The sequence below is a fragment of the Vicugna pacos genome, chromosome 20 (genome assembly GCF_048564905.1).
Source record: "Vicugna pacos chromosome 20, VicPac4, whole genome shotgun sequence".
Classification (NCBI taxonomy): Eukaryota; Metazoa; Chordata; class Mammalia; order Artiodactyla; family Camelidae; genus Vicugna; species Vicugna pacos.
In genome coordinates, this window is record NC_133006.1 from 22,026,822 (window position 1) to 22,048,628 (window position 21,807).

General features: G+C 51.5%; 1 protein-coding gene across 1 annotated transcript; it reads left to right on the forward strand.

Annotated features, from left to right (window-relative positions):
- The first annotated feature begins 3,059 nt into the window (after window positions 1-3,059).
- IP6K3 (inositol hexakisphosphate kinase 3) lies at window positions 3,060-14,961 on the forward strand. The gene is made up of 5 exons (XM_006202106.4): window positions 3,060-3,258; window positions 9,565-9,775; window positions 10,899-11,074; window positions 12,180-12,355; window positions 14,536-14,961. Exons 1-5 carry the CDS (start codon window positions 3,060-3,062, stop codon window positions 14,959-14,961), a joined length of 1,188 nt encoding a protein of 395 aa, XP_006202168.3.
- Window positions 14,962-21,807: the final 6,846 nt, after the last annotated feature.

A 21,807-nucleotide genomic window follows, 5' to 3' on the forward strand; every position in this document is an offset into this window, starting at 1 on the left:
TCTCCAGCTTCAAGTCCAGATTTTTTAAAAGTACAGACTGGTTACCCAGCAGACACCCCACCACTGCTAACCCACGCCAAGTCTGGGGGCGGGAGAGTTTGCATTGCTTTGCATGGGCCATCTCAGAGGCCCAGGTCTTCGTGCCTCGTGCATGCTCCCCAAGAAGGTTTGGCCTGGGCTCCTGAGAACATCTGACCCTGAGGGTGGCAGGGATGGGAGAAAGAAGCGCTATGGATGACAGAGCCTCTCAGGCCTGGCTGACACTTCAGCCAGAAAGTGCCAAGAAGGTCCAGGGGCAGGGGGGAACCTCGCCTGACCCCGCATGATGGTTTCTGCAGAGATCTGGACCCCAGCTACCACTAGGACACAACTTACTGTCATCAGTGAGGAGAGGGCAGACCAGGGGGCACAGGGTAGGAGATATCAGGCCTGGGGGACGAGAAAACCTGGGTCCCTGTCCCAGCACAGCCATAGCCAGTAACTTGCTGGTGACTTTGGCCAAATCGCAGCCTCCTTGGGGCTCAATTTCCTGACTCTTGAATTAGACAAACAGCAGCCCTCAGCCTCTCCGCAGCATGGTGGGTAAGCGTGCTCTGGGCTAGTGTGCCTGGATCCAAATCTCTGCTTTCCCCATAGTAGCTGGGTGCACACAGGCAAGTTACTTAACCTCTCTGTGCCTCATTTTCTTCAACTGTAAAATGGAGTTGATAATACTAATTACACCACAGGGCAGTTGTGAGGCTTCAACAGGTAGAGTACATTGCCTGGCACACAGCAACACAGTGTGTTTGTCACCATTTATTGCTATTTCCTCCCCATGCCACCACTGTGAGGTGACATCCATGTCCTTAGAGCTCCTTGGGGAGAAGGTGGGGTAGGGAAAGAAGGGTGGTGGACTGCCCAGCAAGGCAGCATGAGGGCCTGCCTGGGACCCCGCCTGGACTTGTCAGCAGAGCTGGGCTAGCAAAGGTGAGGCCAGGCCTGGTTGGCACCAGGCCCTGGGGAGCTGGTGTGAGGGCCAGGGCCTAGGCTCCTTCCGGGAGTGGCTATAAATGAACTTTACAACCTGGCTGTCCCTCTGCTTACCAGAAGTGCCTCTGCCTCCCTCTCCTTGGGGACAGGTCAGCTGGCAGAGGCCGACACACAGTGAGTTTGGCGAGAGGGGAGGTAGCGGGCTACTGCAGCGTTCTCTGTCTTCATCTTTCTTGCCTTGGCTGAGTCTACGAGTCGGATTGGGTTGGCCAAGCAACTGTGCTATCTTATCTGATAACCAGACTGAAGATATCAACTCGTCCCTGGGCCAGTTCTCGATTTCCCTTGGCATCTAAATGCCTCCTCCTTCTTTCTTCAGCTCCTGGGGGTGGGTCCCAATTAGGGGTCACCTCTGTGCAGTCTCAGAGGAGGGCTGGGAGAGACCTAGGCTGTTGTCTCAGGCACAGCCCCCGGCCATCAGGCCTCAGTCCTCCCACCCCAAGGCCTCACCCAGCAACCCCAACCTCCCCCAGACACACTCCAGCCAGGCATCTGGCAAAGCAAATGTGCACACTGGACAGAAGACACCCTCTTCCTCTTCCTAAAGGGGTGCTCTGTGGCCTGCCAAACATAGCCAGTTCAGGAGAGTACTGTGGAGGGGAATGAATGGGCCAGACTGTGGCTTTCAATGCCACTTGGTGCTGGAGGTCCAGGTTGGTGGTAGGAGCTTCTCTGAATTGGGGTCCTGAACAAATTGATAGGTACCACTGTGCGTGGAGCCAGCCAGCCATGCCCATGGTCTGGACTGAAGGGCAATAGAGGGTTAATCATGGCCAGCACTGCCCAGCCTGGTTGCATCCTCGGCCGGGAGTCCAGCAGAGGAGAGAGTATTAATAACTCTGTGGAGACGGGCACTGCTGTGAGAATGTCCTCTCAAACAGGAAGAATAAGGCCCCCATTGCAGTGTCTCCTTGGCACTCTCCTGAGACAAAGTCAGGATGTCTTTAGGGGCTGTGTTTCCAGCCCAGAGTTCCAGCGTTTGCCTGAGGTCTGACAAGCTGGCCCTTAGAGAGGGTGACAGGCACGCAGGTGTTGGGGGACCAGGCCGAGAGGCAAGGAACCCTGTGGTGGGCCCCAGCAAGCCATCAAACCATCACAGGCCCTGTTTCTCTCATTTGCAAGCGGTGGTGACAAATCCAGTCTTCCCACAACTGTTAGGGAAATATGACCACCACTGCGATAATGCTAGAAATAATCATGGTAAATCACATTTATTGAGTGCTTATCTCTGGGCACTGAGCTAACCCTCTCATGGACTTTTAATCTCAGTTCTGTCCCTAACTCTGTGAGGTGGGTATCATTATTATCCTGTTTATAGATGGGGAAACTGGGCCCCAGAGAGGTTTAGTAACTTCCCCAAGTCACACAGCAATTGTGGAGCCATGATGGTGCGCAGGATGTATATATGCTAGATAATAATCAAGCATTCCTGTACCCCTCCACCCCCTGCAAAGAGGCGAGAACCCCAACAGCAGGGGTTCTGCTCTCTTCTTGTTGGGCCTGGGATCAGTTCCCAAAGGCAGGCAGGCAGTGTGACACAAGACCTTCAGACATACGCACTACACTCTGAAGGCTTATAGTTTTGTGTATTGTTTTAATGTTTTAAAATTTAAATTCAAAAGATACAAAATAGTATTTAGTGAAAAGTCTCCCTCTCAGCCCTGTTCCCCAGAGGCAATAACTGTTACCAGTTGCTTGTAACAGATTATTCCAGAAGTAATCGATGCCTATTTACAGTCTTGTTTAACTACCTGTGGGTCCAGGCTGGGGACTGTGGGTCCTTCCAAAAGCTCCCACCGCCCCCTAGCCCCCAGCTCCCTCACATCCTTTCCCCTTCCGCTTCTGCTTTCCAGGGGCCCCTGCCAAGAGTCCTTGGCCAGGAAGACACTTGTGCTATGACAGCGATAAAGGCCAAGAAGGAGAAAGTCGAGGACTGCTGACAGGCTAGCCGTCTGTCCAGGAGCTGCTACCGCGACCTCAGGCCCTCCTCTTGTGGATTTCCGAGGCACCCCTCCCCGTGTTGAGGCATGGTTGTGCAGGACAGCGTGGACGCTGGGGATGCCAGGGTGGGCGTGCCGCTGGAGCCCTTCCTGCACCAGGTTGGGGGGCACCTGAGCCTGATGAAGTACGACGAGCACACGGTGTGCAAGCCCCTCATCTCCCGGGAGCAGAGGTTCTACGAGTCCCTGCCGCTTGCCATGAAGCGCTTCACGCCACAGTACAAAGGTAAGTGAGTGTCCGGGCAGCCAGCCGTGCTCCGTGCCCCAACCCTGGACCCAGCTGGCCCACACGCGCCCACCACTTCCTCCAGCAACACAGTGTGTTTCAGGGTTGCCATGGAGACCTGCCCCTCTCCTGCAGCCCAGCCGGCCTTCACTGCCCCACTTTCTCTGCATTCTTCAAGCCTCCAGACCTGGAGTGTAATGCCATTTGGTGTCCCTATCAGTTAGCTCAAGCCATCAGGCTTCAAGGAATTGAGAATGGGATAAAGTAATCCCCCAGCCCCATCCCACCCTGATGGGACCTCTGGTCTGCACTTTGGGAGTGTCATGGCTGGGTCCCGCTACTCTGGTTGGTAAACACAGAACATAAGGAAGCTTCCTTCACCTCACTCTGGAGAGCCAGATGGGTGGCAGGAGCCTCAGGTCTGGGATGGGGCACAGAGGAGCTGGAACAGTCTGTGTTTGGGGCAAAGCTGGGGCATGATCTGCCATCCTGGCGTAGCTGGGGAAATGGTGCTTAGAGCAGTGTGTGTTCTGGATCTGAGCCCAGAGTGGGTTCTGGGAGGGAAATCTGGATGGGGAGAGCTGCCGTTTGTGGGTCTCTGGGCAGGGGCACTCAGGGCGGCCAGCAAGCATCCATGGGGCAGGTCATTTTGTCCACATCCAGCCTTTGGTCAGTGAGGTTCACTGAGCTCAGGGCATGACTCTGCCAGCTGCCAGCCCCGCAAAGGGATGACTGCTCAGAGAAAAGACCTCTTTTAAAGGATTTTAGAACTTACGACTGCAAGCTTCTGCCCTCATAGTCCAAATGATGTCTGTAGTGAAGGTGATGATAATATCCCAAAAAGTCAGTTAAAAACTTACCTGCATTTCAGTGGGAAGGGTGAGGCAGATCTACATCAGTGTTTCTCAAAGTATGCTCTGGGATTGGGGGAGGTTATAGCTCTGTGGTAGAGCATAGGCTTAGCACACACGAGGTCCTGGGTCCAACCCTCAGTGCCTTCATTACATAAATAAATAAATAACCCTAATTACCTACCCCCCTCAAAAAGAAAAGTATGATCTGGGATCAACCAACTTTATCATAATCATTGATGTGTGTGTGTGTCTGTGTGTTTGTGTGTGTGAATGCAGATTCCCAGGCCCCATCCCAGACCTGTGAATCAGAATCTCTGGGGTCAGGGCCCAAGAATCTGTATTCAGTATGCTCCAGTTTGAGACCCACTGAGGGAAGGCCAAGGCCTTGAGCCCTGGGCATTGCTTAGGTCCTGAGAGTCTGAGATAAGACCAGTGAGAGACGGGGGGGATGGCTGGTGTACAGCCTGTGCAGGCCTCCTCTGGGGCCTCAGGCTGGTGTTGTCCATTAGCTGTGGGTCACTGCCTGTCTTGTCAGAGCACCCACTGGAATTAACATCTGTCCTTTCACAACTGAACTCAAGCCAGCAAAAGGGTGGTGGGATCTTGGGTGGGGTAGCCTGTGCCCGCAGCATTTCATGATGGTTTGACACAGCTCTGGAGCTGAGACAGACTGCCAGGGCAGCCAAAGGCAGAGCAGGGAAGTGAAAGAGGCTGGTCGGTCTCCAGGACCCCAATCTGGTGCCCTCCCTGCTCCCTGCCTGCATGTGCCATTCCTCTGCAGCATCAGAACGGCACCCCTCTGGATGGATTTGGGCACTGGTCTTCTGCCCAGACCCCTCCTCTGCCCTGCTTCCCCCTTCAGGCTGGGTCCATCCAGGTACCGCTTGCCCTGGGGCCCCGCTAACTTGATAGATTAATTTGTCATCACTTCGTGTATCAGTCTCTGCCTTGGGGCTTCACTCAGGAGAGTTTGTGTCTGCAAACAAGTTGGGAGGAGCTGAGTCAGGGAACCACATGACATCCCTCAGGTGAGACCACACAGCCCAGCTGAGGATGACAGTGAAGCAGCACCCATGGGCTGCTGCGACACCCAAACATGACGTTTCAAAGATGCAGAAATGCTGATTCACTCACTGGCCAGAACACAACCCACATGGTGCCAGTGTCCAGGCGCCACCCGAGGAAACACACATCTAAGGAGACACTAGGAAAAGGCTGAGAACTGGGCCCTTAGGGTCTTAGACACCTGGGGCAGGTGGCTGTGGTCAGGTTTGGGATGGGAAATGGCCTCAGGCTGTGCAGGCTTCTTGTTTCGCCTGAGAAGAAAAGTAGTATCAACCAGCCCTTACCTGGTGTTCACTCAGTACCAAACATACTGCAAGTAATTTCCGTGGACTAACTAACTCACATCTAGTCCTAACAACAACTCTCTGAGGAAGGTACATTTCATAGATGAGGAAACTGAGGCACAGAGAGTTTACCTGACTTGCCTCAGGCCACACAGCCAGTGAAAGGCAGAACCAGGATTCAAAGCTCCAAGGTCTGGCTCCTGAATGTGGGCTCTGGGCTCCCCAGGCCCACTCCACCAGTGACTGTCACTAAAGAGGCAGGCTCCTCAGATGCCAGTGCTCAGGGGTCATCCAGCCCAATGAGGGAGGGGAGGTTTCTTGTCCAGAGTCATTCAGCTAGTGACCTCAGATCAGAGGGACTCAAACGCCCATAAGGCTACCACAGGGGTTTCCCCTTTTCTTTCTGTTAGGGGCAGCCCAGAAGGCCTCACGCCACGGAGCACACCTACTCCCTTCTCACCCTGCACAGGGATGGCATCGGAGTGCTGGGCAGGAGCATCATCCCCAAGGACGGCCTTCCTGTGCCAGCAGCTTGCCCTGGACCTTTCGCTGGGCTCCCTGGGCATGACAGCCCCTTGGGGCTGTGTTCCTCTGCCCCCCAGGCTGCCTGTCAGCTTTGGGTGAGTAAGGACATACTCCTAGGTCTAGTTGGTTAATGGATAAGCCAGATTCGTATTACAGACGCGTTGAATAAATGTTCTCATGAGTTTAAAAATAAATACATGACAGAATATTCACGGAAGCTGCTCGGCCAAATCGAAATTGCTGGGATGTTCTGGGCACGGCAGTGAGCACTCTTGTCTGCCCAGCAGACGTGGTCACAAGTCAGGGTGCCTGGGGAGGGCTGGTGAGCAGGCAGATGGGTGCTCTGGCTGGGTCCCCCACTTTCCTGGCCAAGCAGGGGCAACAGAGTGTTAGGAGGCCTAGTCCTCACAGACACACAGGGAAGCTGGCAGCCAGGCCAGGGCCAGTGTGGCTCTTGACTTAAAGAACAATCCAGGTCCCAAGGAGCCCAGATTCCACTGACAATGCTGCTCCTGTCATTGGCAGGCAGCTGGAGATTACCTGCAAGACTGCTATGTGCTGTGGTCCCAGCTTTCACAGGGAAGGGCTTGGCTGAGCTGGGAGGGCTGTGAGAGAGGGAGGGAAGACAGATAGATGGAGACAGCCAGGCAGAGGCACACGGGAGACGGAGCTAGAGGGCAGGGACACGGAGTCTGGCTGGGTAGCTCTGACAAAATGAGAAATAGGAATGACTTTTGGATTTTATTGGTTTTGGGTTATTTGCACCTCTGCTAGCCTCCACCTATTTAGACACTCAGAATGGATGAGATCAGACAAGAGCTGGAGCCCAGAGAAGCAGGTGAAGGTCGCATTTCCTGTCCCTCCAGGGAGGCCTCCTGGGCCCAGGGCTCCCCAGGACTGTGGTTTCTGGTAGGCCTGTCACCATAGCATCACAGATAGGAAAGGCCAAGGGGCCGCCGGATGGTAACTTGAACTCCACAAGATCCGAAAGGGCTTTGCCCTTGGCCGGCATACCTTCCTGGCTCCCCAGGCAGCCAAGAGGCTCCGAACTCCCCAAGGACAAGCACAGAGCCCAGCAAGCTCCCCTCACTTCTTGAACATGGGGTGGGAGGGCGGCTCTGGGGCCTGGGAGTGGTTCCCAGGTCAGTCCTCCTCCCCGGAACCAGCAGAGCCACCCTCCCGCCAAGGAATCAAGGCTGGAAATATAATAGCATGTCCTTGGGCTCCTTAGCACTCCCAGTCCTCTGCACTGATGGCCCTCTCACGAGGTGGTGGCACCATGGCTTCTCTGTTTGCTCCCACGTAACAGAATGACCAGGACAAATGTGACCGGAGACACAGCAGGAGTGTTCCTCATCCACACACGGGTAAACATAACATGATGACACCAGTGTCTCCCGATAAAGTTCCATGTGACAACTTGATCTGTCTCCCATATCTAGGTCAGGCGTGGCCTTCTCAGAGCTCCACCCTTTACCAACTGTGTGACCTTGGGCGAGTTATTCAATCTCTCTGGGCCTCAGTGACCACAGTCAAGCAGCCTGCAGGCTTGCTATAACTTAGCAATAAACAAAACACACATAACGCTGGTGTACAGTAGGTGTAAAAGACCAGGCAGTGGTTATTACTATGTACTTATTTCACCGACCTGCAGTCAGCCCTCTGCTCTTGTGAGCAGAACAGCTCTGTGGGCTCGGTCTAGGGATGCCTGCAGGTGTCCAGGTAAACTACAGAATGCCAGATTCAAGTACGCAGTTATCATTAGCATCATCATTACTTCACGGGACATTGGGACCTGGGATGAGCTGAGAAAGAGCAGAGTTTTTTAAGGAGCTGGAGGGAATGGAAGGTCACTCTGAGGCTGCAGAACTAAGACACTGGGAACCTGAGATGACAGGGCTGGCCCAGGGAGACCGCTGAGCTAGGCACAGATGGGTCTGGAGAGCAACTTGCTGAATTATAGAGCAACCCTGAGAGTGAGTGTCTGCTCTGAGCAGCCCAGGAGAGCCGGGCAGGGACACATGAAGACGAATCAGCTGCCTTGACTGCTGGTTCAGCAGAAATGACCACTTACGCTGAAGTAACCAAGGGGCGGGGGGAGGAAATAAACACCTGGGAGGACGTGGTCACATGCAACACTCCCACTCTGTCAGGGTCCCAGAGGGAAATGAGTGGTACGTGCAAAGGGGATTAAATAAAGAGAATTTTTAAAGGGGCTATTTGCAGAAGTGCACGAGGATTAAAGGAACAACAGGAGTTGGTGAGGCAGCCAAGAGAGCCACACTGCAGCAGGGAGGAAACCAGAGGGATAACAGCCCCAACCTTTCTCTTCCCCCTTCCCCCCACCCCGGCACCTGCCAATGTCCCTCATTGGCCAAACCGGCCAGCAAGAAGCCATTGGTGCAGTCATAGAGTCAGCCCCTCAGGCACAAAGCAGGGTGGAGACGAGTGGAGAGTGGGTTGGTAGAAGGAGCAAAGAGAGGATCCTCCCCGCCATCCACTGCAGGAAGGGCAGGGAACCAAGGACTCTAGAGACCTGGTTCTCGCAAAACCATCTGTGTGGCCATCTCCTGTGCACGACCGAGTGTATCGTCCATCTTCCCCAGGACTCTGGCGAGGCTGGGCACCCATTGGATGCCAAACCCCACAGAGGGAGGCCTGGACTCTGCCACCAGAGCGAGAAGTACAAAGCGGGTGACTGCAGAGCCATGAATGTACAGGCCAGAGCTACTGACCCTACCTGGCCAATGTCCCAGAGGAGAGGCTTGGTTAGCGCATCCATTCAATGGGTGTGCTCACACCCTTCACTGTCAGCCCACACCTGAAGTTAGAGGTCAGGCCCTGATCACAAACACCGGGGGTGAGGAGGTACTGTCAGTTGGAGAAATCTCACGAGTCTCCTGTTTTCTATCACAGAACCACGTTCTGTCAATAATCTTCTTGTGTCGAGCGTCCAACCAAAGGAAACAGGGCATGTCAGTGTGAAAGTCAGAGATGGGGGAGGATGAAAGAAGGGGCAACTGGAGCCCCACGAGGCTGTTTGAGGAAGGCTTCCTGGAAGAAGCTGGTCAGATAAAGAGAAATGGAGGGGAGGGAAAGGGTGATGAAGGAGGCAGAGGGCACGGGGGAGGAGGGACGGGCCCCTGACTTTTTCACTGCCACCCAGAGGTGGAGGCCCTCTTTGCAGAGGACCAGCTCGGATGCCCCAAGGTTGGGCCCAGGCGGCATGCTGTGGTATGACTAGAAGGTGTGACTGTGCACAGAGGAACCGGAATGTGAGAATAAAATGTACATGCTGCTTTGTTTAAAGCGTGAAGGGGCAGAAAAAAATGCAACAAAGCAGAGCCTGTGCCAAGATCAGCCCAAGGCCATTTTCTGCAGGCTCCATGGCTCTGGGCTCATTCTGGAACAGCATTGGGTTCAGGCCAGTCCCCAGAGCTCTTGAGAGAGGAGTCAGAGAAGAGGGGAGGTTGACCAGTGTCATTAGAGTACAATTCAAAAGGCCATCGGCCATTGCACTCACTCAGGTAAGTGCCATCTGGTCTCTCAACCCTTCCCCCTGCCCACGTGCTCTGCAGGCACCATCACCGTCCACCTCCGGAAAGACAGCCGAGGCCATCTCAGCCTGGTCGCCAACCCACTGAAGGAGAATCGGGGGCCCTTCAAGGTCTCCACGGAGTCAGCGGCCGTGGCAATATTGCAGACTCTCCAAAAGACCGGAGGAGGCGGCGGCGCCCTCACCCTCGCCCAGTGGCAGCACACGCAGCTGGCACACTCGCTCAACGAGAGGTAAGGGGGCCACCTGACAGGATGGCAGAAACCAGGCAGATTGTCCCTAGCAGGGCCCTGCTCCCACTGTGCCCAGGTCGACATTTCCCCATGAGGGCTGGAGCCAAAAAAATGAGAAACTCAGATGAAGGCTCTGTCTAGAATAACCAGTGTGGCCAAAGAAAGGAAGGCGTTTTCTTTCGTGCCATTTTTAGAGGGAGGATTTCGATGCTTTTCATCTCAGAAGTGGATGCACACACAGCATCCTATACAGAGTAGGCATTCGGTATAGGTTTGTTTAATTAAATACCTGTTTCACTGAGACCATGAAGGGTCTCTTGGGGGGAGAATGTGCAGAGCAGAAGCCCCAGAATAGTTGACATAAAGGAAAAGTGTGGCTAATGTCTCTCGGAAATCATCTTTCCTTAGAGGTAGGGACAGGACGAGGAGAGAGGTCAACGCAGTGCTCGGGGGGGCCCTGGAGACACAGGCAGCTCAGGGCACCCGAGGTCCTTGGAGAGGTCTCCAAAAACTCTGTTAGTGTTAGCTGACCTTTCTCAGGTGAAAACCATCCCTGGGGATTTTTTAAACATTTATGGGAAACAAAAGGGAGCTAATACAATGAAAGCGCCTCCCTTCCCCAAGGAGTATTGCAGATCTAATTAAGCCTCCTGGCTTGGTGTCAGGAAGTGGAGAACATTATCGCCATGTCACAGACGGGGAAGCCAAGATGCCAAGAGGGCAGGGGAGAGGGTGGACCAAGGATCCATGATTCTCACCCGATGGCATTTGAGGTCTCCAGGAGATAACGACACAGGAACAGCCTAAAACCTTCAGTCTTCTGGTTCCAGGCAGGGTCTCTGCCTCCATACAGTGTTTTCTTCTGTAGGGAGTTAATAACCCAGATCACTTACAAGTGAATTTAAACCGCCTCAGTCCCCTGAGGAGGTGACATGCTCTGTGAGTTTAGAGAGACCCCTGGAGGCCGGCAGCATGGACTGACCTGGTGCGACTGAGTGGGGCAGGAAGGGCACTGGGAGGCTCTGCAGGACAGTAGCCAGGAACAGTCCACATCAGCGTCCAGCCCCGGAGAGCCCAGTCAGTCACAAGTGCCCTGACTGTCGTGTGCTCCCCTGGCCCGCAGCCCAGCCACGAAGCTCCTGAGGTCTGAACTCCACCTCGAGGCCCAAGTGCCCTCCCTGATGGAAGATGCTAAAGGCAACCAGGCCGAGAAGAGAAGCTTTAACCCGTGGGGCCTGCACTGCCACCAGGCCCACCTGAGCCGCCTGTGCACTGAGTACCCAGAGAACAAGCGGCACCGTATCCTCGCCCACTCTGCCGCCCACCATACACGGTGCTGCCAGGGGCACGGCAGAGACAAATGCGGGTGGGGTGGGAAGGGGAGACACACACGCAGGGCCAAGGGAGGGGTGAGGGGAGAGACTGAAGGGCCGGAGAATGGGAGGCACAAGCCCTCAAACCTGGGTCCTAAAAGAAACCAGGTCTCTCCAGAAAGAAAAATTAGCCGCTGGGAGAGTCAGACTGAGAATTAAGCTGAACACAGTACCCCTACTTGGGCCACTGATCATGTCTCTGCCTCCTGGGCAGTACGGATGGGTTGGGCTGGGGGTCTCTGTGGGCAGATGGGAATGATGACTGCCGCACTGGGTGGGGGCAGTGGGGTTGCTCAAAGGGTGGGTCCTTGCACCCCAACCTCCCTTTCACCCCTCCCAATTCTCCCCACAGCCGTCTTCTCATGGAGTTGGTGGGTGAGAAGGGTATGTGTTTTCTCTCTTAGGAAGATGCCTGTGGGGTGGACCCTTAGGAGAGGCACTCCCCCATCCCCCTAAGGCTGCACATATTCAGCAAATTCAGGCTTGAAATGCCCCCTTTATCACCACTGGACTCCTTCCCGCAAAACCGGTGGCCTGTTTCGTAATATTTACTAAGATACATCCACAGCCTGAATCCCTAAGAAGCTTTTGCAGGATAATTACTCCTCTGAAATTAATATTCCTGCAACTCATCTCTGAAGCTAATATCAACCCACGTCTCCCGAAAGGTACTGGCCCATTCAGTGAGTCGAGGTTTTAGCCTTATGATTTTCTACCATAAAATGTAAATTGAGCATGGCCTGCCAGGGATTTCACGCCTGCATTTAAATTCCAACCTTAGAGCGAAAAGGAAAAGAAGCTCACATACTTGTAAACTCCCCCTAAGTAAATGGACTTATTAAAGCAGCCTGCAAAGTTAATACCTTGAATTCTTAATAGTGAGGACAGACTGGTCTGTAATGAGAGACACAGGAGTGGAGGGATGGGGCTCAGAGGAGGGAATCTCCAGCCAGCTTCTGAGGCCTGCGAACTGCCGCTGGTGAGCAGGGGCCTTTATGTCCTTGGAGCCTTCCTTAACGTAGTGTGACCAGGGTTCTTGTTGCTGGAAAATGTAGTGTCACAGTACAAGCATCCCTGCATCCTGGACCTGAAGATGGGGACCCGGCAGCACGGGGATGATGTGTCAGAGGAGAAGAAGGCCCGGCACATGAGGAAGTGTGCTCAGAGCACCTCGGCCTGCCTGGGCATGCGTATCTGCGGCATGCAGGTAGGTGGCAGAGGGCCTGCTGAGGGGCTGAGCATCCCAGCATGTCCCCTAGGGACAAGGATGTCTCCCATCCAGACACCGCTGCCCTGCCCCTGTAGGGCTCTTCACTTTGCAAGAGCAACAGAGGAGGCAGCCAGGCTCCTCTTTCACCAAGGAAATGCGAATCCTGGTCTAGGACACACTGGGTTTTTTAAAGAGCACCTTGTAGGATAGTAGTGTCAAAACCCACCATTTAGAGAGGAGGATGTAGCTCAGTGGTAGAGGGCATGCTTAGCATGCACAAGGTCATGGGTTCAATCCCCAGTGCCTCCATTAAAAAAAACCACACACACATACCTTTTTGATGGGTGAGGAGGTAATTAGGTTTTTATTTACTTGTTTATTTATATGGAGGTACTGGGGACTGAACACAGGACCTTGTGCATGCTAAGCACACACATTACCACTGAGCTATACCCTCCCCCTCAAAACCCCACCATTTTTTAACTCTGGTAGCTGGAACTTTCCATAGTGGCCATGTAGGTCCTACCAATATTGAGAGCAGAGCTTTGATGACAGTGTGTGAGCAGGGCTGGGGAGAGAACCGAGGGAAAGCTTCTCTGTGTGCTCCGTGGATTCCTCATTCTCTTGAACGATGAAGCTGAGCCTTCTCCTTCTCAGATGCCGTGAGGCAGTCTGCTCTTTGAATCCTTATTAGACATTCCCTCTTCTTACTACGCCTTTACTGCTTCTTCTTGCTACTTGCTCTGGTTCACAAAGTGGGAAGGTCGTAACCCGCTAAGCCCAGCAAAGGTATGGTTAATTTTTTATTGCTCAGACTCCAAGCCTCATTTTTTGCTGCTCTGATGTAGCTTAAGGCTGGGGCAGCAGGGGAACAGGAGGAAATAAACTTTCTCTACTCGTTCACTCTGAGAGTCTATCTATTCAAAGCAAAAACCAGACACCGATTTGACGGTAAATGTTATAGCTTTCTTTAATTGAAACTGCCACCATTTGAAGCTGGAAGTTGAGTCTATAAATTTGTTACACAGATGTCCCTTGGAAGGCTTGGAATGCAGTCCTCAAGAGAATGGAGTGTGATGATTTGTGGTGCAAATGGAATCTTTCTCTGGACCTCAAACCTCCTGAAATTGATCTGATTTATTTAGGAAGTGATGCCTGTCATGTGTTTATGATGGCTAATTTAGCAGCCAGTCTCCAGTCCTCCAAAGGCAATACCAGGTCTATTGTATCTTTCGAATTCTTTCATCTCTGGTTTTCTGTTAACATGTCATGTAATTCAAAGGCAGGGGAGACCTGAGAAACTGTCTTGACCAGATACGGGCAGCCCTTTCCAGGTGTGCCAGGCAGAGGTATGCCAACTCACATTCTGGGCATGCCAGCCGCTGGCCTCCATTCAACCTCTGCCGATGCCCATGCCATCTGAATAAAATGGGAGCGGCTGCCACTGTCCCCCCATCAGCATCTCTCCTCCATCTGCTCCCTTCTGGTGGCCAAGACATGACAAGGGAGGGGAGGGGAGGGGAGCTGGTGCCAAGGAGAGGAGCCACCCAGCCCCACAGAACTGCTTTGAGCCCTCCCTGCTCCATCCAGGCTCCACTGAGCTGCACTGGCTGCCTGAAAACTCCATCCACACCTGATCCAGCCTGTCTTTTCATCTTCAAACAACTCACCCCCACTCTATCCCCAGAGCTGATATGGTTTCCTTAGTATCTGCAGAGAAGGGACTTTATAAACTTTGCTGGGGAAAATTGAATCTAGTTGGCTTTCCAAGGCCATTGGCTGTGATTTCAGACTCCTACTAAAGCTTTCTCGCTTGGGTTTGCTAATATTTGAATTGAAGAGGGCTGGAAGCCAGGCTTTAAATCACGATTTGGAGGTTGACATTGGAAATTCACAAGAAAGGAGATCCAAACCTTTTCCTCGTGGGTGGAGGGTCACCTCTACAGGGTGAAGGATCTTTAGACCTTGGATTCCTATTAAAGGCTTGCACAGAAAGCAATTTTAAAAAGTTACACCAGTGCTTGATGAACGATCATCTTTCCATTCATTGCAACCATTCTTGCCCTGCTTCTCAAAAAATCTGTATATATATTAGCTTGTGATGCTGCCACTGTAGCAGATGCGATTTTTTTTTAAGTTTGCAGTTCTTCACATTTCTGTCTTCTTTTTAATGTAAGGTTTATCAAACTGATAAGAAGCACTTTCTCTGCAAAGACAAGTACTATGGAAGAAAACTGTCAGTGGAGGGTTTCAGACAAACCCTCCATCAGTTCCTGCACAACGGAACCCGCCTCCGGACGGAGCTGCTGGAGCCCATCCAGCGCCAGCTCCGGGCCCTCCTCTCGGTCATTAGGAGCCAGAGTTCCTACCGGTTCTACTCCAGCTCTCTCCTCATCAGCTATGATGGGCAGGAGCCACCGGAGACTTCGCAGACGACCCACGGCAGCAATGCTGGAGGAGTCGTCAAAGTTGACATCCGGATGATCGACTTTGCCCACACGACCTACAAAGGCTCCTGGAATGAACACACCACCTACGAGGGACCAGATCCGGGCTATATTTTTGGCCTGGAAAACCTCATCCAGATCCTGCAGGATATTTAAGAGGGAGAATGAGACTTGTTGGGCCCATCTAGATTTTTCTGGAGTATAGCTCTCAAAGGGGACCTATTGGTAGCTAGGGAGGTCTCGATACCCTAGAGATGTCTTTGGAGTAATTATAGCTATGTTCAAAAGCCATCTCTACATATGGCAGGCTATATTAACAGCTGCTAAGAAACCAGAGGTAATTCTATGTACCCCGGCATCTTGCACTAATGCGAGTCATCGTTGCTTGGACAGTCAGTATGAAACGGTGCCCTGCTAAGTACATGGGAGGGGTGCAGCAGGAGTTAGAGGCCAGCATTACAGTGAGATTCTGGAGTATTTGCATTTAAAGATGCTTTCTTGTTGTCATGCTGCAGTCCTCATGAGCTGTGAGGCCAAAAAAACCTTACTTGAAAAAGCCTGGAGAGTGTGTTCCCCAGTTTATGGTTTTCCTGCTTGCTGGAGCTGCCTACTCCCAGGGCAGACAGAGCTGACAATGTCTCTTACCTTCGTCAGAGACATTGGAGGTGGGCAGGATGAAGTGGGAGAGACCTGCCCATCACCCCAGCTCTGGACCTGGATTCTGAATGGGCAAGGTCAACCCTAGACACAGCACTGGCCAACCAAGACCTCAGCGTCTCCATGTTTTCCCCTTGGAGAGGCAGATCCTATGGGAAGTGATGATTCTGCCAGATTCTGACCACAAAACAACTCTGACCCGGAAATGCAGCTTCTGGTGGGGGTGGACCTCGTATACAAAAGAGCCACTGATGGGAAATTATACTCTCCGCTACTATTTATTTAATGGGGGGGGGTCAGAAGAGAGGAGCCTGGAGGACCGAGGAGACCAGGCGCAATGTTTACAAGATGGGTGGACAGGCATCAATACGGAACAGAGAGCAAACGGTTCCAATTAATTCCTTCTTCTGCGCTGTGGAAACCTATTACAAAGCCCTTGAGTCAAGCACTGAGATACGTTACCCAATTAGGGAAATAAATTTGTTAACAAAATTGCTGAGGTCACCAGTGATTATTTGGTGTGCCTTGTTACTCTTTCTGTTTGTTTATTCTGATCATCACATTATATGGTAGTTCTAGTTCATGGGTGGCCAGAGTATATACAGCAAGAAAAGTTCAACAATTTCCTGCAATCCTTTGAGGAACCCGGGTGGGAAATGGTGGCTAATAAAATGTCTGCATGTATCACAAGGCAGGCCCAGATTTAAGAAGCAAGTGGTCCTTTCATGTGAAGCTTACACAATGCAAAGAGAAGTAATTTCTGTATTCTCATGACTAATTAAAATCAACTTTGCAAAATCCACACCAATAGGAGGAAAGAGTGGCCTGGATAAATTTTTTTTAATTTTTCAAAATTTATTTTTCTGGGAGGGGAGATAATTAGGTTTATTTATTTCCTTATTTATTTTAATGGAGGTACTGGGAATTGAACCCAGGACCTCATGCATGCTAAGCATGCACACTACCACTTGAGCTATACCCTCCCCCCCAGATAATTTTTTTTAAGTTTGTTTAATTTTAGGATATGTAATATGTATTTCAAAGCAAGTTAACTTGCCTAATTAAGTTTGGCTGAGGTAAAGATGTGATTGGTATGTATGCTCTGCGTCCGTGGTGGGAGAATTGAGTCAAAGCATAACGGCAAAAGGAAGTCAGCCAAAAATGAAATGTTTGCTAATGACAAAATGGAGCCATAAATACTGCTTTTTCTGGGCCACTTCCTTGCTTGAGAACCTGGTACCACATCAACCAAATCCAAAGCTCTCCAGCTTAGCTGCGGATTCCTGTCCCCATTCTCAGCCTTGGGTGCTGCAGGACCTGCTAAGGACAAGGTGGGAATGTCAGCTGGAATCTAAGTCTCTCAGAACCGGCCACCTGCGTCACTGACTATGCCACAACTGCTCTCTGAGGCTGGCTCCTTCTTCCTGCTCACCTGGTGCCCCACCTCTTGGCTACTCCTTTATCCCCTGGTGCCCTTCGCAGGAGGGCTTCTTCCTCCTCTGCAAAGCACCTGAGGCCCAGCCAGAATGATTCCCACCTCGTCTTGAAGGTGTCATCAATGGAAGTGCAGTCTGTTGCAAGGGACAAAGTTGGGTAGTGTTTTAGGCTGTTCTTACTCTACTTCTGGACTCAGAGAGGTAACTGTGGTTTGGACTGTTCATGCAAGGCTTTGCCGATTTAGCACTCAGTTATTGCCAATTTGGGCAAAAGGATAAGAACAGAAAGGTATGGAGAGAAGAGAAGGTGACAGGTGTGTATGTTTTTGCTCTCCAAACTGAGTTAACTTAAAGATGTCCAAAGGGGCGAGGGAGCCTTAGATATCCAGCAATCTGCAAGTGTATCCCTGTCCTGCGCAGCTGATCTCTCTGCTAAGTGCTATGGAAGATCTAGCTCTTGGGAGCTTAGATTCTAGTTGAGGAAGTAAGAATAACACAAATGAACTGACAGCAAACCACGCAGGACAGTACCTAGTGATACAGTGGATTAATCTGTGTGACAATCTGCAGACAATCGATCCTATAACAAAGTTGGATGTGTTAGCTGAGAGCAGAGTCATGCTGGAAACAGTTGGAGGAGGTGAGACTTCATCTGGGCCCCAAAGGGTGACAGTGGTGGAAAGGGGCTGGGGCATTGGTGGCGGGTGGGGAGTGGAGGGAGGGAAAAGTCAAGCAGGCTCATGAGTCTGTGGACAGACCAACCCATTCAGAGTTGGGTTTTTGTGGCTGGGAGCAGAAATGAAGGGAAGAGAAATGGAGTGAGCCCAGAGGGTGGAGACCCTTGGAAATCTGGCCAAGTGGCTCATTCATTTGTTTGTGATTTCATTCTTCCTTCCTTCCTTCTTTCCTTCCTTCCTTCCTTCCTTCCTCCCTCCCTTCTTCCCTCCCTTCCTCCCTTCCATTCATCCATCCAACAGATATTTTCCAAGTGCCCAGTGCATACAGCACAGCGCCAGGGCTTGTGTAGGAAGCCAGGAAGTGTGAGGATGGTGACGTTATCCTTAGGAACCTTTTGACTTGATGTGAGAGTGAAGACCCTCGTGTGAAAATATCACGGGTGCTTCAGCAGGAACTGGGGGCCATTTGCTGAGCTGTGCAGAGCACTACTCAGGAAAGCAGAGGCAGTGAGAACTCAGAGCAGTGGCACACGGGGTGATCATGGAGGTGATGTTTGAGCTGTGCCTAGAAAAGGAGGCAGGTCTGAAAGGTGATAAAGAAGGGGCAGGTGTTCCAGGGAAAGGAGAGACAAGCAGGCATTCTGCTCAGAGAACAGCAAGCAGTCTGTATTGGCCACAGGATGATGTATAGGGGCACAGAGGAAGATTAAGATGGAAATGGAGAAACCCCAGAACATGAGAACTAGAAAGGACCTCTGAACCTTCCACCTCTGCTGCTCACTCTTGCCTGAGACATTGTAAGAGCCTCTGGCTGGCCTCCCTTACCCAGACTGGGGAGCTCTCTTCTTTTTTGAACTGAGAAACATCCAGGTATTAGTCAGGGTAGGCTAACTGTTTGCAAACCATCCCCAAACATCTATAGCTTAATATTTCAATCCCTTTTGGTTGGCAGAGAGCCTCTGCCCCACACTGTCATCCAGGGAACCAGGCTTCTTCCATCTGTGACATCACCATCTTCCACCACAGGCCTAAAGGTTGGATAGGATGGAGAAGGGACTGGGAAAGAGCCAGTCCTGGGGCCCTACACAGATGCTGGGGGTGGGGGGCATGAGATGTAGTTTAATTGTGTTTGTAGGAAGAGGAAATGGGTTTAATGAGAACCTAGCCAGTCTCCACTGCAACCTTTTTTCTCTGTAATCCTTCCATCAAATTGATACCTGACTTAAGGAGGAGAAACAGAGACATAAAGAGAATCTGCCAGGCATGAGGGGTCGGCAGGGGACTAGCAGTGTCAGAGCTGAGGGTTCTGATCCGGATCCTGCCCCAAGCCATGTCCTCATGAGCGTGCCCAGAATGCTGGCAGATTTGTTTAGCATCTCCCTTTCCTCAGTTTCCTTATCTGTCCTACAGGAAACCCTAACTTGGTCCTCAAGACAGGTGATGTGGAAGAGTAACCTGTTCCTGCCCTCCCCACTAGGGACGAGGGACAAGAGCAGCCTAGGAGACAATCAGCCAGCCCCACCTCTGTCCCTCTGGTGTCCCCTGTGTGATTGAAGAGGAAGCTAAAAAGCAGAATGTTATTACAGCTTTTCCATAGTGCAATGTCATCAGGAAGCCCTGGGCCTCTGGGCAGCACCCTGGCAGCCCCATCACTCTTGCCAGCTGCATGGAGCCTTTTGGACCACGCTGGAAAGGGCAGGAAGCAGTCTAATAAAACAAACGGCAAGGCAGGCCCACTCATCAGCAGCTCTTCAAAATGATCTAAACTTCTGACTTTTGATTTAAATCTGCATCCTCTGGGGCCAAAAACATAAAACAGAAGAAAAGGCAAAGAACAAAAATGAAAGCGTGGGTGCCAAGAATTAGAAAGGAGGGAGGGAGGAGCGAGGAAGAAAAGCAGCTCGGGGATGATACCAAGTTGGGCACCAGCCAGGTAGACTGACTTGCACCCAGGTTGGGTCCTTTCCACTATGCATTGCTCAGAACATCTCCCCTCTGTCACTAAGCTGCCCCGAAATGGGACAGGAAGTTTGAGAGCTAAACAAAGAAGGAAATCCAGACATCTACCTGCCCCTGATTTGCCCTTCAGCTTTCTTCCTCAGACTCTAAAGAGAGGGTGGGGACTGGTGGGTGGGGAGACCTGGGTTTATTCTAACATCTTCTCTTCTCTTCAGATTCATTTGGTGAGAGACTACCGTTCGCCAGGGCTGGCTGTCAAACAGTGACCAGTGCTCTGAGGCAAAAGGGGATCACAAGTGATGGGGGCTACAAGTGATGGGGACCAGGGAAGGCCTCTCTGAGGTGACATCGACTAGAGAGCAGAGTGAAGGTGACAAGCTATCTCAACAGAGCTGGGGGGTCTGGATATAGAGGCTGCAATTTAGGACTCCCACCTATCCCAGCATACCTCAAACACCCACGTGTCTTGAAAACAAGCTCACCTCCAGGAAAAGGCAGCAAACTGCCACCATGTGACCCTTCCAGTTCACCTTCATATGGGGGCATTCGATGGCTAAGTCCTCCCGTGCGAGGCCAGACCCATTCTTTACAGTAACATATCTGGGCCTTGCAGCCAATCATTTCCTCTGGTTGAATAAGTTTAAAGAAGAAAAATCAGGCAATTGTGCCCCACAATACAGTTAAGTATTTAATTCGTTTTTAATGTTTACATTATTAACACCAGCAATGCAAAAAGATATTTTTACTTTCAAGCGATTTCAATGTGCAATTCGGTGTCTCAATTACTGGGATCATTATAACTTGAGAAACTGAAGCAGTGCTTGCTCCCTCCTCTCTCCTCCCCCTGAGGTACCTTGTTTCTATAAAGAGCTCGCAGGGTTCCACAAAGCCCAAATATCCATTCTAAATGGATTGGGAGGTGCAGCCCTGCTGGGGCTTTCCAAGGAGCCAGGGGAGGCTGCATTTTGTGTGGAATGAGTGACAGCCGGCAGGTGGGTGTTCAAATGGCCATCAACTCCCCAAGGGGCTGGCACTGTCAAGCCACATTCCAGGCGATGCCTATTAATGTGCCCAGAATGATGCTGGGTGACTGACAAGCCAAGTGAGCCCAGACTCTGGCTCCAAACACCCACAGGCCGGGATGGGGGGTGGTGCGTAGGTAAAACAAGGCCACAGAAGACCCTAGAGCACCCCATCCTCTACCTCAACCCCTGGTACAGAAACACCCCACACACACAGTTAGCAATGATGACACTTGCAAGGTGTCTGATGGAGGGCTAAGAGGAGCCAGTCAGCTGGGGTTTAAGTCCAGGTTCTGCCACTTACTCGCTGGTGAACTTGATAAGTCCTTGTCCTTTCTGTGCCTCAGTATCCACCTCTGTAAAATGGGGACAATAGTGGTACTTTTCTCTGAGAGCCATGGTGAGGACTAAACGAGTCAATATGAAGGCATTTGCAACAGTGGTGGCACACATCTAATATTCAGTACATGTAAATTGATCATTATAATTATCATTTTAAGATGAAGAACTGAAGCTCAGAGTGATTAAATAGCCCCTCCAAGGTTGGCTGCTTCCAAGGCCTTTGCCTTTATTGCCTTTCTGCCTCGATGTCATTCTTGGTCCTCACTGGGACTCAGGTTTCTCTCAAACACAAGCCCCTCCAGGCCACCCAGACCCCATGCCCTGCCCCAGTCACAGTGGACCCAGAATCCTGTCTTGATTTCTCCCAAGACATCGGACATCATCTTGTTCAATCATTATATGACTGAATACATACAAAGCACTATTATGATTATCATATTGTGTGTTTACTTGGTTGTTGCCTGTCTCTTCCCACTTAAATGTAAAACCCACAGGATCAGGGCCCTTATCTGTCTGTCCATCAAGTGGAAGTCGCTCAGAGTTGGCTTCATGGGTGTGTGATCTGAAGGGCCCCACACTTGGTTTAATGCTCTGCTGTGACAGTCTTGAAATTCTTAATAACTTTTTAAAAAGGAGCTTCACTTTTTCATTTTTCATCGGGCCCCCACAAATTCTATACACCGTCCTAGATGAATGAATGAATGAATGAATGAATGAGAGAGCCCACATTCCAACCCAGGTCTGTCAGACCCCAAAGCCTCACTTCTGAGCCACAATACATGCCATACAAGCCTCCAGTGGGGAGAAGACAGGTGGGTCGGGCAGCGTGAACCAGGGCAGCCACCGTGATCCAGAAGATGCCGTGCTAGGGGAGGGAGAGCCTTAGAAGGAGGCCCTGGTTTGTGTTTC